A 12,536-nucleotide genomic window follows, 5' to 3' on the forward strand; every position below is an offset into this window, starting at 1 on the left:
TCCTCTCCAGCACCTGTTGTTTCCTGACTTTTTAATGATCGCCATTCTAACTGGCGTGAGATGGTATCTCATTGTGGTTTTGATTTGTATTTCTCTCATGGCCAGTGATGATGGTGTTCTCCTCTTAATCATATCCCAGACTTCAGTACTTCTCACATTTGTCTCCGTCTCTCTTCGCTCCTCTAAGGACCCATCTGAGCAACTCACTTCACCACATCCTCCTTCCCTCTTATACATTCATCTCCATATCACTCTCTCTTTTCTTTTCTTTTTCTTTTTTTGAGATGGAGTCTCGCCTCTCGCCCAAGCTAGAGTGCACTGGTGAAATCTTGGCTCACTGCAACCTCCATCTCCAGGGTTCAAGCGATTCTCCTGCCTCAGTCTCCCGAGTAGCTGAGATTACAGGCACCTGCCACCACTCCCAGATAATTTTTGTATTTTTAGTAGAGATGGAGTTTTAGCATGCTGGCCAGGCAAGTCTCAAACTCCTAATCTGAAGTGATCTGCCCACCTTGGCCTCCCAAAGTGCTGGGATTACAGGGGTGAGCCACCACGCCTGGCCCTTCTCTCTTTTCTTTCTTCCCATTTCACTACTCTGGCCCAGCAGGTTTTCTTGGAAGTTTATACTGATTACAGATACACTCTTCTCATTTTTTACAGCTTTGAGGTATAATAGATAAATAAAACTTGTATATATTTAAGGTGTACAAGTTGATGTTTTGCTTTACAAAAGCATTGTGAGATAATCATAACAATGAAGCTAATTGACATATCTGTCCTCTTACATAGTTACCATTTTCTTTTTGTGTGTTGAGAATACATGTGGTCTACGCTTTTAGTAAATTTCAAGTATGCAATACAATATTGCTAACTATAGTCATCTTGCTAAACACTACATCTCCACACCCATCTCAGATTTGAACTGTACTAATAGAATACACATAGTACTAACATAATTCTCAAAGTAAAAAGATATTTTCTTTTCTTTAATTTTTTTTTTTTTTTCTTGAGATGGGGTCTGTCTCTATCACCCAGGCTGGAGTGCAGTGGCACGATCTCGGCTCACTGCAATGTCCGCCTCCCGGGTTTAAGCCATTCTCATGCCTCAGTATCCCAAGTAGCTGGGATTACAGGCGCCCACCACCACGCCCAGCTGATTTTTGTATTTTTAGTAGACAGGGTTTCACCATGTTGGTCAGGCTGGTCTTGAACTCCTGACCTCAAGTGATCTACGTACCTTGGCCTCCAGAAGTGCTGAGATTACAGGTGTGAGCCACCGTCCCTAGCTGCAAAAAGATATTTTCTAACACTCAGTTCCATCATTAATTTTTTTTAGTGTGCTTAACAAATCACTCTACCATTACTCTTCCTCAGTTGGAAACTGAGGGGTTTGGTGTAAATGTCTTCAGAAGTTCCTTCCAGCTCAGACTATTTACAAATCCAATACTCTGGAGCGTGTGTGTGTGTGTCTGTGTCTGTGTGTGTCTGTAGGAAAAGATGTAAAGAAAATTTGGTTGACATTTGTGCACTGTTCGTCTGTGTAAATCTGATTTTCCTAAATCATTATGAATTTAGGCAGAAGAAAGCATAATTATCTGAAATAAAATTACTATATTCAGATTACATCATTATTTTTAAGCTATGCAAAAAAAACCCACACACTTGTAACCAATTTCATTGTAGGGAAGATGTGAGGTCCTGTCATTTAGAACTGTTATTTAATGGAGCAAGAGAAAACATTAGCGTAAAGACTATGGGATGATTTCAAGCCCCTGAGATCTAGATTAGAGGACTGGTTAATAGCCTGAGAGATAACTCTCAGTCAACAAACAATAATGTAGTAGTTCCTCTTCTTGGTTATCTCCCTTCCCTTCGCCTACCTCCAGTCTAATAGGTGATCAAGGGGCCCAAAACTCATTACATCCAAGAGGAAGCTTTGTTTGGCAGGTCCTGTCTAGCTGAGAAAATCTCAGCATCACTGAACATTTACATACACTGTAATTTTTCACTAAGCATTGGAAAAAAAGAAGCAACCCAACACCACATGGGGGTAGCCATTTCATTCAAGGCATTTTTTTAAGACTCACAACAGGACTGTCTTGTAGGTAACCCTTGCCTCTACTATTTTAGAGACACCATAGACTTTCACCTGTGCTCAGGATGCAGGGTGTCCCACCATCAGACTTGCTAGGTTTGTGTATTTGTGATATAAGAAACAAAGAATGTTAACATTTCCCTGGTAGAAAAGAGAAGATAAGTGCCTTGTTTGAGGTCCTGTGTTGGTGAATAGCAGAGTTTGGAGTGAAACTCTAATATATTTTTTTAAGTCCATTACTTTAGATGGACAACCAAGCTTGTTCCTCTTAAGGGAAGGATGTGAGCCAAATAGGAGATTCAAAGAGATGGAGTAAGGGATGATGCTCCATGAAGGAAAATATCCTGGTTTCAAAGGAAGAGCATGTCTTGACAGGGTAAGAGGCCAAGAATCCCTTTGAAGAAAAGGTACCATTTACTAAAAAATATCAGTCACAGTGACTATAGTTGAAAAATAAAGGAATTATCACAAATTGAGAAATGTCGGCAAGTAGGCTGTTGACTTCGGCAAACCCGACTTTCTATCTCAGGGTTTCCCAGACATCAGGCATCCCTGGACCATGCCCCCATTCCATTTGTACTATTGACTAATATTATCTGTTTTATTCACTCTTGCATTTATACAACATGGTCCTAAGCAATAATATGCATAACATTATGGACTAATGTGTTATTCACTCCCATTAAAAGAAATGCATAACAATGAACAATTTTTACTATTTATGTGTACTTTCTAACATCAGTCACTTCACTTTCCACCTGTTGTACATATTTCATAATTTTGTGTTCAGTTTCATCTACGGCTGTAAGTTAAACAATTCTACCTTGGAAAATATTTTCACAGAAGAATAAAGGATCCAAGGACAGTAGAAAAAAATGAAGCTCAAGGTCAATGATTTGGCCAAATTCATCAAATTCTGTATAAAAGAGACTAAATCGTGCAAGTACTGTATTTTTATCATGAAAAGGTGCTCTAATTATTTGCTAAGACAGTTCCTCAAATTTACCACCAAACTGATGGAAAACATAGATTTCATGATGATCTAGTTGCCTTTGTTCTGACTTCACAAGTAAATGCAAGATGTTAAAAGGTGATTTCTTCTATCTCAGATTGGGAAGGGTCCCTGAGAAACAGAGGCCCTATCAAAATGACTTGCTGTCCACCTAAGCAGCACTTGGTCAAAAAGAGACAAAAACTTGAGCTCCAGTTCTGATGCCTTCACGATGGGAAATAAGGAAAGGAAACAAGCATACGGTCTCATTGTAAATACCACAGAGAAGATAGCGCAGTAACGGATGCTACACTAACACCTTGATGCATAAGACTGATGGTCCTCATCAAAACTTTTTTTTCCTTTTGCAATGTTTTATGCTACATATTTCATTATTTCATACATACACACACACAAAAATTACCATGTTAAACTTCCCCTACAAACCAATGTATGTGTTGTTGTATTTTACAGATTATAAAACAGGGGCATAGAAAGGATGAATAACCGTTCAAGTCTTTTTTTTTTCTTTTTAAAGAGACAGGATCTCGCTCTGTCTCCCAGGCTGGAGGGCAGTGACGCAGTATTGGCTCACTGCAGCTTCTGACTCCCGGGTTTAAGTGATCCTCCTACCTCAGCCTCCTGAGTAGCTGGGATTACAGGTGCACCCCACCATGCCTAGTTAATTTGTGTGTGTGTGTGTGTTTTGTTTTTTGTTTGTTTGTTTGTTTGTTTTGAGACGGAGTCTCACTCTGTCGCCCAGGCTGAAGTGCAGGTGATCTCGGCTCACTGCAACCTCCGCCTCCCGAGTTCAAGCGATTCTCCTGCCTCAGCCTCCCGAGTAGCTGGGACTATAGGCCCGTGCCACCATGCCTGGCTAATTTTGTGTATTTTTAGTAGAGACAGGGTTTCACCATGTTAGCCAGGATGGTCTCGATCTCCTGACCTCATGATCCGCCCACCTCAGCCTCCCAAAGTGCTGAGATTACAGGCATGAGCCACCGTGCCCGACCTAATTTTTGTGTTTTTGGTAGAGGTGGGATTTCTCCGTGTTGGCCAGGCAGGTCTCAAACTCCTTGCCTGAAGTGATTCCTCTACCTCAGCTTCCAAAAGTGCTGGGATTACAGGCATGAGTCACTGCACCTGGCCCTGTACAACTCTTATAGTAAGAGTCTCAAATAGAAAATGTCAGAGCTGGTATCTGGACAAGACTATACAAAATCTACACCCGACATCGCTGTAACACAAAACTTATATAACAACTTCATTTAAAGAGACACTAACCTATATAATAATTCATTTTGTGTGAGCTCTGAAATCTTAGCAAATGCATCTATGTGCTCAAAATGCAATGGGGATGAACAGAGGATGTTTAATGGGTACAAATATAAGAAATGATATAAGAAATAAGGCCTGGTGTTTGATAGATCAGGAGGATGACTATAGTTAATGATAATCTACTGTACGCTTCAAAATAGCTAGAAGAGAATAATTTGAATGTTTCTAACATAAAGAAGAGGCAAATATTTAAGGTATTGGATATCCCAATTTCCCTGATGTGATCTTTACACATTATATGAATATATTAAATTATCACATGTACCCTGAAAATATGTACCTCTATTATGTATCAATAAAAAGAAATAAGGCCAGGCGCGGTGGCTCACGCCTGTAATCCTAGCACTTTGGGAGGCTGAGGCGTGTGAATCACCTGAGTTCAGGAGTTCAAGACCAGCTTGGCCAACATGGTGAAACGCTATCTCTACAAAAATAGAAAAATTAGCTGGACGTGGTCGTGCATGCCTGTAATCCCAGCTACTCGGGAGGCTGAGGAAGGAGAATCATTTGAACCCGGTAGGCAGAGGTTGCAGTGAGCTGAGATCTTGCCACTGCACTACAGCGTGGGTGACAGAGCAAGACTCCATCTGAAAGAGAAAGAAAGAAAGAGAGAGAGAGAGAGAGAGAGAGGAAGGAGGGAGGGAAGGAGGGAGGGAAGAAAGAAAGGAAGAAAGGAAGGAAGGAAGGAAGGAAGGAAGGAAGGAAGGAAGGAAGGAAGAAAGAAAGAAAGAAAGAAAGAAAGAAAGAAAGAAAGAAAGAAAGAAAGAAAGAAAGGAGGGAGGGAGGAAAGAAGAGAGAGAGAAAGAAAGAAAGAAAGAAAGAAAGAAAGAAAGAAAGAAAGAAAGATTTTAAAAATATGCAATGGGACATGAATGCAATATGCAATTTTCCACTTTCTTAGGAAACACCCTTTATTTCATCCCTCCTAAGACACACCTCTCCCTAATTCCATCTGAGCTCTATTTCCATTTCTTCCCTTTCCAGAGAAGTAAAGGACTTGTTATAGTTGAGGAAAAGAAGAAAGGCTTAGTTCTTTCCTCTTTCATGCCAGAAACTTAATCAAAGGTGTCAGATCTACTTATTTAATGGCTTTCAGGGGAGACATGCAGGAGGCCCCACACAAGAGGGAAGGCCTAGGGCCACCTTTCTGAGGTTTAAGAGACCAGGAAGAGCTCAGTACACCAAATATCTTTAGAACTTAGGTAAGTAAAATATTACTCAATTCGGTGCAATTTAACCTGCACAATATTATTATGACAATCTGGTATTACTTTTAATGGCAAAAATCGTAATTACCTTTGCACCAACCTAGTAAATAGTCTGCATTGTCTTTCCCATAGATAGCCACTGCTGCATGAGGGAAATCTGTGTGCAGGAAGGTATTGATGGTTTGGTACCTCCTCATCAGCAGGTTAAGAGCAAATATTGCAAGGATACCCCGGGGCTGAAGAAATTGCAAGCATTAAACATTATATTTTTGCACATAAATGCTATGCAAAAAGTCATTGATCAATCCAGTGTACTCAACAGTGGTTTTTACCATAAATGCAGAAGTCTTTGTCTGGAACAATATTTTACAATTTTCATCGGTTTCCAAAAAAGTACTTAATACTGGGGCATAATTCTGACTATTCCTCTCAGTGGAAGTGTGGATTGGGTCTGAAAATGTGTCATTAAATTAGGCTGCAAGACAAGTTATACTAATAAAATAAAGAGCCCGGGAGAAATGGCTTGTGTCTGTTCAAGAAAAAAATCATGCTGAAGTTACAGAGAATTTTGTTTAACGTTGGCTTGTACTTTATTCCTGCTTCATATAAAACAATCTTCTCCCAAAGCTCCTAAATATCAAAATAGATCTTTTCTACAGTTCTGCAGGCAAATGAAAGTAGTTGGAAATGTACACAGGAAATCTACACAAGGGAGAATCAGAAAAATCTTATGAGCATGTTCTGAATGCAATTTTAGTGGTCAGGAGTGGTGGCTCATGCCTATAATCCCAGCACTTTGGGAAGCCGAGGGGGTCGGATCACCTGAGGTCAGGAGTTTGAGACCAGCCTCGCCAACGTGGTGAAACCCTGTCTCTACCAAAAATACAAAAATTAGCTGGGCATTGTGAAGGGTGCCTCTAATCCCAGCTACTCGAGATGCTGATGCAGGAGAATCACTTGAACTTGGGAGGCAGAGGTTGCAGTGACCCAAGATCACGCCACTGCACTCCAGCCTGGGCGACAACAGCAAGACTCCATCTCAAAAAAAAAAAAAAAACAATCTCACAATTTTAAAGGATGAATATGGTTGCAAATTGGGCAGGTTATGGTCTGAGTTATTTCTTAAGACACTGCAACAAGTCTGATGCATCATAAGCACAGATGTCTCCAGAAGCCAGGCAGGTGTCATCACTGAACAGACAGGATGAAAGTCAGGAGGAAGAGATGGAGTCAGAGAACAGCCGTGAGCTAGAGCCCCTTCCACAGAGGAAGCTTTACTCAGCTCTAATTGATACAATACAGTAACGGAGACATGGTGCACCAATCACCATCATGTGATTTTTAAAGATAAGACAGTAAAGAAAACTTTGAGTGAACTATTCCAATGTCAAACTTTATCTTCCAAACCAAACATTATAAATAGCACTGTGTATGCTGAAAAGAGGCACTGTTTAGCCAAGTACATGCCCTGGGACCGCAGTCTATGTCTTTTGCCTCATACTATAGACACTTGAGTGCAAGTCTTTCTACCCAGTGTGGCTGTCAGCATCACAGAGGGGATACTCGATGTATCATTCACCTTTACATTCTCATCACCTACAAAACTGATCTCCACACAATATACATGAAAAAAAATCCTCACCTCATGATAAAGCTGCTAATGAATGTCGGCCAGAACAGGACTTCAAGGCAGAGCACTATTAGCTGTGCACTGAGTCCTCACCAGGTCACCACTGTGTCCACATTTACCTAAGGACTCCAGTGATAAAATTATTGCATTTCTAAATGACAGGAAAATTGGATGGTAGTAAAAATTATGTAGATTAACTGTTGGAAGGTATATGATATCATTTAAGGGTCTAATATCAATTTTCTAATCTCAAAACTAGACCAGATTTAACATCTCTTAGTACCCAGGTCTTACCCCTGCAATTCACTTCCCACCTCTGTACAATTTCTCCACATCATCCCCTGTGCCCAGAATGTTCATTTCTTCCCTAAAGTCCCTGAAAACTCCCTGCTTATCCTTTAGGGCCCTGCTGAAATGAAATTTTTTTTTTGAAGTCTTCCTTGTCCCTCAAGCCAAGTGATTTCCTTCACCCTCAGCGTCCCCGTGAAACCATGTTCACACAAGTGCTATTACCTCTATCACACTGTAATACAACTACGTGTCTACAATTACTTTCCTGTATGTCTCTGAGGGCCAAGAATAAGTGTATGATTGTGCATCAAACTGTACACTTGACTTCTATACTTTCAGGAATACAGTGCTCTGTCCTTAAATGTTCATTTTGTAAATACAGAACAATTTTCTTGTTAATATCACCAAATGAAACTTACCAGGAAGATGAATGACAACCCCAGAACACACTGTTTTGTAGAAAATACCATAGGCTGAAAAGATCACAGGAATACCGAGTGCTAGGTTGGAATCTTTCATGACACCAAATGTCCATGCCAGAATGCACATTCTCTGCCAGATTTTACAACTTTCCTCTGTGTGTTTTTAGGTTGTGTAACTTTACACCAAGTGGAAGCAATAATCAGGGCAAGACTTAAGAGAAAGTGGATCCAATGCAAGAGGAGTAAAGAAAAAAATCCCTCAAATATGTGGAGCAGATTGTTTTAATTATCTATAGAATCTCGTGCCTCAAGAAATTAATAGGTCAAGTTTCCAGCAAGAGTGGTGGATGAGATGGAGAGCATTTGTGTGAGAGAGAACCAAGGATATTACTAAAAATGAAAGGGAAGCTGGGTTCCTCCTGGGCAAACAGCCCTCTGTGGCTCTATTTGTTCTAACTACTATGCCTGCCTTCATGTACTTTGGTCATTTAGGGGCCTGCCAGAGGACAGTTATAAAATCTGTGGTCATTCTGCAGGCAGCGTATAGTTTTCATCCAGAGTCCAGATCTAACTGGCAAAACTCTGTCTTACACAGGCTGACTTGGAATTAGAGTCCTTATAGCAGAAAGAGCAGCAGGGCTGTCCTTGGGTATCCGTTGCTCAGCCAAGTCATCAAATAAAAAGGCTGATTGCACAAGTGGAGTATGTACCAATCTGTGGGTTTCTGCATGGCCAAGAGTCAGTCCCTCCCTCCTGGCTCTGCTGGCCCAACCCACCAAGGGATGCTTTATTTAAACAGTTCCAAGAAGGAGGGACCAGCTGCCCCTGAACCCCAGAACAACCAGCTGGATCAATTCTCACAGGAGCCACAGCACAGAGACTGGGTAAGTCAAGAATCCCCGGAGCTGGGACAGAAGGGGCAGCAATGGGGCAGCAACTGAGGGAGAAGGGAGCTGACGTTAGTGCTTAGGAGATGGGGCACACTTTGGGGACAGGAAGTAAAAGAAATGGGACCCCAGAGTGGCAGCAGAGGGGCCTGTGGGGTAAGACACTACAGTGTGTGTCATAACTGAGACCGGATCGGGGAGTAGTTACTTCTCTTCTTTTCTCACAGGAAACATGGTTCCAAAACTGTTCACTTCCCAAATTTGTCTGCTTCTTCTGTTGGGGCTTATGGGTGTGGAGGGCTCACTCCATGCCAAACCCCGACAGTTTACCTGGGCTCAGTGGTTTGAAATCCAGCACATCAATATGACCTCCCAGCAATGCACCAATGCAATGCGGGTCATTAACAATTATCAATGGCGATGCAAAAACCAAAATACTTTTCTTCGTACCACTTTTGCTAATGTAGTTAATGTTTGTGGTAACCCAAATATGACATGTCCTAGTAACAAAACTCGCAAAAATTGTCATCAAAGTGGAAGCCAGGTGCCTTTAATCCACTGTAACCTCACAACTCCAAGTCCACAGAATATTTCAAACTGCGGGTATGCGCAGACACCAGCAAACATGTTCTATATAGTTGCATGTGACAACAGAGATCAACGACGGGACCCTCCACAGTATCCAGTAGTTCCAGTTCACCTGGATAGAATCATCTAAGCTCCTGTATCAATACTCCTCGTCATCACTCATCTGCCAAGCTCCTCAATCATAGCCAAGATCCCATCTCTCCATGTATCCTGGGTATCAGCGTCTGTCCTCTTCAATCTCCATACCCCTTCAGCTTTCCTGAGCTGAAGTCCCTTGTGAAGCCTGCAATAAACTGCTTTGCAAATTCATCTGAAAGTGTCTGTGTGTCTTCGTTAGCCGCTCTGCTGTCATTTAGTGACAATCCACTCTAGAGATTTTTCTTTCCTCTAACCTGAGACTTGTGGGAAACAGAGAGATTTGAAGATAAGAGACTCTTACTGTCATGAAGCAGCACAGGCTTATCCCTCTCCCTGCTTTAGGCTGAGAAGCTGAGGTCTCAACCGGTATCTAGCAACTGTCAAAGACTCTTGCTTTGATCAAGCTTTAGTCATCTCCTCTAAACCCTCTTCACAACTAGGTCATCCTGTTGGGCTTCCTAGTCCTTCCTTGTAGAGTCATTTATATTTATTTTTTATTTTATTTTATTTTATTTATATTATTTTTTGAGACAGAGTCCCGCTCTGTCGCCCAGACTGGAGTGCGTGGCAAGATCTCGGCTCACTGCAAACTGCACCTCCCAAGTTCAAGCTATTCTCCTTCCTGCACCTCCTGAGTAGCTGGGATTACAGGTATGCACCATCACACGCAGCCAATTTTTGTAATTTTTAGAGAGGGGGTTTCAACATGTTGGCCAGGCTGGTCTCCAACTCCTGACCTCAGGCAATCCGCCCTCCTCAGCCTCCCAAAGTGCTGAGATTAGAGGCATGTGCCACCAGTGCCAGATCTAAAGTCAGGTTTAACAGAAGTCCTCCTAACTTGGTTTATCATGAGTCTCTCACCCTCAATATTTGACCAAATTCCTTAATTCCCCCATCATTCTCCATGTGATAACTGATTCCTGGCCTACCTTCAAAAAAAAAAATCCAATTACATCAACTTAGCATTGGTCTCCCTAGCCTTGATATCTCCTCTAGGTAATTTTCCATCCACTAACCCCTTCCCCCACACCAACCTATAACTTGAGTATAGATCTCCAATTGTTTTAGTCGTATTTCACAATTGAGCCCAGTTTGATACTGAGGTCCTATTTGACACTCTATGGTCGAAGTCTAGTTTTTATTGACATGATTTCTATCCCAAGAGATACAGGGGCTGCAGTGAACAAGCTGAAAATGCACATGTTTCATTATGATTTATGAATGATAAATTTTGATAGGATTGAATGTTATGATAGAAAACACAAAAACAAAAAGTAGAAAAAGTGAAGAATGCTATAAACATGGTGAAACCAAGATAAAAATAAGTTTAGCCTCAGAGATATTCCTTTTAAATGAGCACATCAAATCTCCAGCTATGAGCAATTGTACTAGAGGTGGATCCAGGGTTTGAGTCAAATGTGGAATGAGATAAATTGTTCAGACAGCAATATGTACAGATTGTAATGCTGCCTGGAGGAGAGGTGGACATCTTTCCCAAAACTTCCATATCCTGGAGATGGGGAGCCGCTGGTCACCTGGGAAGGGGAAATGGAAGGAGGAGGATGGGGAAGTGGGAGCACTCATGAAGGTGAGTTGGCTCCTGCCCATTCTGCCCTCCATAGATGTTCCCAATGGTGAGTCAAAGGGTTCATTCAACACCTGTCAGGAAGGGCACACTCTCAAAAATTAGAGATTTGTAGACCCAGAGAGAGAAGAAATGGATAATGAGAGCCCTTGCCCTGGACTCCAAAACAGGGCTTCACTCAGGAATCCACGAGAAACAGGAAGGGGAAGCCCTTTCTTGCAAGCTGTGGACAGGTGCAGCATTCAAGTGATTGTTCCGGGGACAGAGTGGGTCTTTTTGAACGGCCCGACTCAGAATACAACAGAGATACGATGCCATCAGATCTGCACCTTGGTCCTTCAGTCAGAGATTTCTGATTTCCATATTTCTCCTCCTCTTCCAGACCCTCAGAAACAGCAATTTCCATCCTCAGATGACTCCACGTCAGTAATGGTTGCTTCCATTCGCACCAGACAGTAGCTGTATTGAAGTCTGTCCTCTGGAGAAGCTATTGAGATCTTGCTTCTCCAAGGGTGGGGCAGGGCTGTGAACTTAAAAGTTTGCACAGAGACACTGGGTTTGGGAAATCTCAGTGCTCAACAGAATCCACTGACTCTAGGTAAAATAGGGCATGTTAGGAAGTTAGTGCAGTCTTCCCAACACCTCAAAGTAGCAGAAGGAGAAGGTGGGACACTGAAAGCTGGAGCCACGTTTCCTGTGAAGAAAGATGGAGTGGACCTTCTCGCTTCAGGTACCAGATCACAGGTGTCTTCCCAGTCAGGGATGCCTCGTCTCTAAAACCATAGGATAGAGGGATCAGTCCCCGCTGCACCCACGCCCTCTCCACATTATGTCTTCATCCCCTCTCCTGTCATTCATTCCTTCACTCATTCATTCATCCAGCAGACATCTACTGAGTAGACACCCTGCTCCAGGCACAGTTTGAAAGAGTGTTGATGCAACACAGACCAAGACAGGTCACTGCTCTTTTGGGGCCACATGATACTAGGATAAAAACAAACATACAAAATTGTTCTAAGCATACAAAATTTTCCTAAGTGTCAGGAGGAAAAATACATAGCATAGTACACAGATAATCACACAGAGCCGCACATATGTGTATGTGTGTGTGCCACAGAAGTGACAGAGCAGAGTGTCACCAGGAAAGACCCATCTCAGAGAATGAAATCTGAACAGGAGGAAAAGCAGCCAGTCATGCAGACACCAGGTGGAGAATCATCCAGCAAAGAGAAAGAGAGTTCAAAATTCCTGACCAATACTAAAGCTGTAAGTAGACTTCAGTTCTGTGTTTACAATAAGTTGATTAAAACATCTGAAAGAAAATGACTACAACTATTTGCATTTTTGTATGTGTTTATTCCTT

At 42.0% G+C, this 12,536-nt stretch overlaps 1 protein-coding gene across 2 annotated transcripts in view; it reads left to right on the forward strand.

Annotated features, from left to right (window-relative positions):
• The window catches only part of RNASE2 (ribonuclease A family member 2), a 36,333-nt gene extending 26,574 nt beyond the window's left edge, over window positions 1–9,759 (forward strand). For both annotated transcript variants that reach the window (XM_063644782.1, XM_055289565.2), the window contains 2 exons: window positions 8,775–8,859; window positions 9,090–9,759. In XM_063644782.1, the coding sequence (XP_063500852.1) occupies window positions 9,095–9,580 (486 nt within the window). In that variant the 5' untranslated portion in view covers window positions 8,775–8,859; window positions 9,090–9,094 and the 3' untranslated portion in view covers window positions 9,581–9,759. The remainder of the gene's footprint in view (window positions 1–8,774; window positions 8,860–9,089) is intronic.
• Window positions 9,760–12,536: the final 2,777 nt, after the last annotated feature.

The sequence above is a fragment of the Symphalangus syndactylus genome, chromosome 8 (assembly GCF_028878055.3).
Source record: "Symphalangus syndactylus isolate Jambi chromosome 8, NHGRI_mSymSyn1-v2.1_pri, whole genome shotgun sequence".
NCBI classification, from domain to species: domain Eukaryota; kingdom Metazoa; phylum Chordata; class Mammalia; order Primates; family Hylobatidae; genus Symphalangus; species Symphalangus syndactylus.